Here is a 5,882-nt window from a genome sequence, read left to right on the forward strand (position 1 = left end):
TTCTGTATCTGTAAATTTTCAACTCAAAAACCTGCATAAACAAAACATGTTAAATAATTTCAGTAACTTTAAAATTATGTTTTATCATTTTTTGTTTACTCAATAACTAGTTAATTTACTTTTTGGTTGTATTATAATTCAAATTTTTTAAACTTTCAAAGTAATTCTGAAAATTAGTGATTAAAATATTTTATATAACTGCACTGTTTGATATATCATATTATTTGTATTTTACATGGGGTTAAGTAATTTTTCACGGATTATTTAGTGTTGTTTCAGGTTGGATACAGTGTTTAGATTGGTGAGGAAAATATTGGTTAATTGGGAGCGATCGTCGTTAATCTATAAACACTGATTATTGGTGTTGTATAGGGAAAAATATTATTAATATGATGTCCGTATATCGTTATGGCAGACTTAGTAAGTTTTTATATGTGTTACAGATGTGATTTTTGAAATCCCTCATTTACAAATGTGTGTTTAGTAGTTAAAAGTAATAGTAGCACTATGGTTGTTCACAAGCGCTTGTTTGTTTTTGTATGCAATTCTAGTTTGTTTTGCAAATTTATTTCGAACGTTGCCAACCCAGATTTTAATAGGATTGTATGCCCTGTAATATTAATGTATTTTATGTATGGGTTTTAAAAGACCTCTCTATTAAATACGATTATGGCCGTAATACTGTTCAGATTAAGATTTTTGTAATTTTTAGTTAAAGTTGGTATACAATTTGTAAAAGCAAATAGCCTTGTTAAACATGATTTTTTAAAACTATTTTTAGGATTATGGCCATATTTAAAAGTTTGAATAATTTTGAAAAGTTTAATTTATCTGTAAGATAAGTATTCTGACCATTTAAGAGTATTAACATTTTATATATTATCAGTTGGAAGGTTACTCTCGACACAAACTAGCAACAATTTGACCACCAAGTAAGGGGTTTAACACTAAAACTGCTGAATATATTACCTTCAGCCACTAAGGAGTTTTACAAGCAATTATAAAAAAAAAATTTCTTTCATAGATCATAAGCGTTATTTATCATTGTTTTTAGAAAATAATAATATAATACAATAGTTGTACTCTCAAAGTTGTTTGAGAAAGACCTGATGATGTATCACAAAAATAAAAAAAACCATTTTCACTTTTGGTCCACATCCCGAAACAAAACACTACCATAGTCAAACTTATATACATAATGTTTACAATTTTGTGGTGATCAAGAAAATGTACACTTTTTGTTAAATTACATTACTAGGAAAAAAAATTAAGTTATTTATATACTATATGCAACATTTTGGTGCTCTAAGAAACTCTAATTGAATTCATCCTTCGTATCTTCAGAGCGTATCTTCCTCTTTTTCTGCCTGCCTTATTGGACCACCGAAAGTGGAGGGAGGAATTTAAAATTTTGTTTGCCACTTCTGTTTTGACCAATTTTGCCCTTGGCATGGCAGCCAGTTATGATATGGTCATCAAATCATCTATCGCCACATCACTAACTTCTTCGCCGTCTAATTCACATAAATAATCACAAATTTCACTACTTCTTGATAATTTACTAATATTTGATGATCAAACCACAAATGAAAGTATCAATTTCGGTTACAACAACAAACAACAGCTGACTGTGCTCAAAATATTCCCGTATTTTGCAGGTCAGCCAATTATACATAATTCACTAAAAATTTTAAATGATACAAAATATTTATATAACACATTTTCCTCTTTAAAATGGTACTAAAACATTGAAATTATCTCAAAATTAAAGATGCTGTAAGAAAATTAGTAAACAGTGACTGAATGCATTGCAATCACGACTTTAGCAGTTGAGACCCTCACAAATGCATTGCGACACTTAGCGATTGCAGTGTTAATTTTGCAGTTTAAAAAATTCTCATTAAGTTAGTTGGTTATCAAGTAATGAGAAATTGTTAAAAAACCTTTAAAATGCAAAATGGTTAACTTAGAACGCTTTGCAACTTCATTCATGTAATTTTCTGCTTCTAAACTCTAAATAGATGGCATATTTTGGTAGTAAAACAATTGAGGTGGACACAATGATATTAGAGAATTGCGAAATTTTTTTCTAAACAAGAAAAGAAAGTGAGGGCTTTCTTTTTTATACATACATTTTTTGTGTTGTTATATGATATATATTATAAACAGTAAAATTAATCATATTTTTTTAATTTATTTTAGGTGTCATGAGCAATTTCGTACCTTGCAGAAACTACAATCCAACTAATAAAATTAATAGAGAAGGAAGAAAATGGAGAGAACAGTATGTTCAAATTTTTTGTATGGTTTTATCATCATTGATATAAATTTTTTCATATTAGTGATTTTAGTTTTAGTATGATTAAAGTCCATATTAATTATTTAAAATATAAATACATGAAATATGGTAAATGCTACATGAAAATATCAAATATAAAATATAATACAAAGGAATTCACTTATAAAAAAATTATTTGAGCATATATATGTATACATTTATATTTATCAACAGACCAATATTGTTTCCCTTAAAGAAAATCCACCAGTTGTATTTTACATAAATTGGTGAAAAGATTATTTTTAATGGTTGGGAAATTTAAAAAAAATGGTATATAAACTTAAGGCAGTTCTTGTAAGACAAAGCATTGAGTATTTCTGTTGTCTAGTTTGTAGAGGGAGATCTTGTAATTTTTTAAGAATAAGTGATTATTCATTCTAGAAGAGATTATAAAATCGTACAAGGATAATTTAATACTTTTAATTTTCTAAATATTACTATACATAATTCATACTTTGGGTACTAAATGATCTGACAATCTACAGTTATATATTTAAAATTGGTTCTGACTTTTTTTGGGAGAGCCATGAGAGATGACTTTTCTGTATGTAGGAATATATGTAAGCATAATAAATATTTAATTTAAAATGAAAACTTATTCTGTTAAGGCATTTCAAATTAAATTAGTACAGTTTGATTTTGTTGCAAAGTAGGTTTGGTTATCCTAGAGAATTTTTCAACTGATAAAACATCCAGTAGTTTATCTTTTATGGTTTACAGAAGTACTATCAAGTAAACAAGTAATTTCATAAAATTAAATTACTTGTTTACAATTAATAAGGTATGACTTAATAATGTAAACAGCTCCTCTAATATGTTAGCTACCAGGTTTCTTTCATCACTAAAAAATATGCAACTGAATTAAATGCTTTACTGAGATTGTGAAAACTAAAAAAATTGAATTTTTTGTCAACTTCACAATTTAAAATATTTTTTTAAATTGAGAAATGGCTGTCAGTATATTATTTTTCCTAAAACTTTGCTGGAAGTTTGTTAATATGTATGCTTTTTAAGAAAAGTTTATTTTTTATAATTTTTTTCAAATATTTTATAAAATACAGACAAAATGAAATTAGTCTAGTTCTGTAAATTGTGTCAAACTTTACTTAAGGAGGAAAATAACAATAGTCTTAGGCAGATAGGAAATCCTCCATTGTTGAAAGATTCATTAATTAAATTTGTAAGAGAAACAATAATAGCATCTATGATTTCTTTTATATTATTGACAGTTTATTAATAACCACTCAATGTTTACTCTTTATATTTTAATTAAAAATTTTAACTTCCTAATAATCAATGGCAAAAAAATATTGATTCTTCAACAAACCCAATCAAGTTGGATGATTTTGTTTGAAGTGGATTATTTTCATTGTTATTTGAAATACTGGAAACGAATTTATAAAATCCTCTGCTACCCGAATGGGGTAGCAGAGGAGATTACAAAAGTTGAGTTCTTTTCTATTTTTGGGTTGGTTATATGCCTTATTTTATTTCCAAAGCCATTTTCACTTTTGGTAACTCACAGTTATGGATTTGTTTGAATTAGGTCTTAAATTATCAGAGTTTAATATTTTAGCGTTATGAGTAAGTTAAGCATAAATTTATTTGTAATTTTTCAAATAATTCTGGAAGTTATCAGACAAATTATATTTAATTTTTCACAGAGATTTCTTAGTGTAGACCCAGAATTTATAATTATTTTAGTAATCCATATATTTTTCTTTTTGCATTTAAACAGTTTCCTTTTTTCAGCTGGGCAAGCTGAAAAGAAGGTTTCTGGAAAGGGTTACAATTTTTTATCAACTCTAATTTTAATATTACTTTCCAGATTTGTTCCTGACAAGGTTTTCATATTTCTAATTAAACCTTTAGTAATCACTTTTTTAAAGGAATAAAAGTAATCATTGTCTCATCGCATGTTTGATTATTAAATGATGCTATTGCAATTTAACAGTTGAGATCTGAAAAAAAATTGTAAACAATCTTTAGATAAATTGGTAAAATTTAAAGTGTCTTTAAGTAAGTCAAAGTAATCTTGTCTAATCTGGTAATCTGAGTAAGTTGTTTGGTAAATTGGTAAAAGATAGTGAAATTTCTGAGAGTTTGAAATATTTATTCCTTTCAATCTAAATTGAGGTAATAATTTATTTTTTTAAATATGGAGTTGTCTAGGAAGTTAAAATTAAAATTACCACATATTTTGAACTTTAAAAGTCCCTTCTATGTACCAACACTACTTCCAACATCCCAGGTACAACTATTATAAATATATGTATTTATGCTTTCTAAACTTTGATGAACAGTAATAAATTGTTTCTAAATTAATAATAAATATTTTGTTATTGTAACAAGAGTAATTTAAATTTTCTCTTTTTGTTACATGCAGACACAAACTTCCATCACATATAAATCATCATAAATCTTTATTAGATGGTGCTGATTATAGATTTTTAGATGGGAGACTTACACCTTATGGATCTAAACAGTATCGACGTTTACTGGCTCAAAGATCTTTAGCAGTGAGTATTTGATTGTATTGGTTTACTTAATGTGTTCTAATATACTAACTAATATATATAATATAATATTATTGTATGGTAGCTATACTTTTTTAAGAGAATTACTGTTGTAAATTGACAATGAGCTAACTGTACATATGCTCAATAGTGTCGTTTTGTAAATTGTTAGTAGTGTTTATATTACCCATAGTGATTTTTTTTTAATTTTTATAAAACTGTTCTTGATTGTTAGAAAAACTATATTTTTTATTTTTGCAGGAACAAATTGTTGAGTTTAAAGGAGAGGTAGATTTTGCTGTTGATAGATTTAAAAGGATTGAAGAAGAGAAAAAACAGGAAATTAAGAATATTTTGAATAAAAAATTAAAACCCAAAGGTGGATTTTTAAAATAAATTTAATTATATACTTGTGCTAGTATCTGTAAATTTATAAAATAAATAATTAGTTAATCATTTTTATTTTTTTAATTAATTATTGTCAAAATCCAAATTACTTCTTTAATTGTAGACATAAGTTTTTATATATATTACTGCAGTATACGAGGTGCGACAATAAAGTAATGAGACTGATGTGGAAAAAATGTTGCTTACCGTTTTAGTCATGTTTAGTGTTGTCTCCTTCAAAGTAGTTACCCTCTGATTGCACACACTTATTCCAGCGCTTCTGCCATTGATGGTAACATTTCTGGAACTCATCTTCTGTAATATCCTCCAAGACCCTCGTCACAGCTTTTTAGAGATCTTGTGTTGTTTGAAAATGGTGTCCCTTGACCGCCATTTTGACTCTTGGAAATAGAAAAAAGTCGCACGGAGCGATATCTGGTGAATAAGGTGGCTGTGGTAGTACTGAAGTTTGTTTTGAGGTTAAAAATTGCTGTACTGACAGAGCAGTATGATGATGCAGAATCCGATTTTCAGCAATGTTGGCACGGACACGAAGAACTCGTTTACCAAGTCTTTCTAAAATTTCTTTGTAGAAATATTGGTTAACTGTTTGTCCAGGAGGCACCCACTCTTTATGAACA

General features: G+C 27.3%; 1 protein-coding gene across 1 annotated transcript; it reads left to right on the forward strand.

Moving 5' to 3' along the window:
• Positions 1 to 251: 251 nt before the first annotated feature.
• On the forward strand, positions 252 to 5,312 carry mRpL52 (mitochondrial ribosomal protein L52). Its single transcript, XM_075369203.1, has 4 exons — positions 252 to 420; positions 2,203 to 2,284; positions 4,725 to 4,857; positions 5,116 to 5,312. Exons 1-4 carry the CDS (start codon positions 390 to 392, stop codon positions 5,248 to 5,250), a joined length of 381 nt encoding a protein of 126 aa, XP_075225318.1. The 5' UTR covers positions 252 to 389; the 3' UTR covers positions 5,251 to 5,312.
• Positions 5,313 to 5,882: the final 570 nt, after the last annotated feature.

Source organism: Lycorma delicatula, chromosome 6 (assembly GCF_047948215.1).
Source record: "Lycorma delicatula isolate Av1 chromosome 6, ASM4794821v1, whole genome shotgun sequence".
Classification (NCBI taxonomy): Eukaryota; Metazoa; Arthropoda; class Insecta; order Hemiptera; family Fulgoridae; genus Lycorma; species Lycorma delicatula.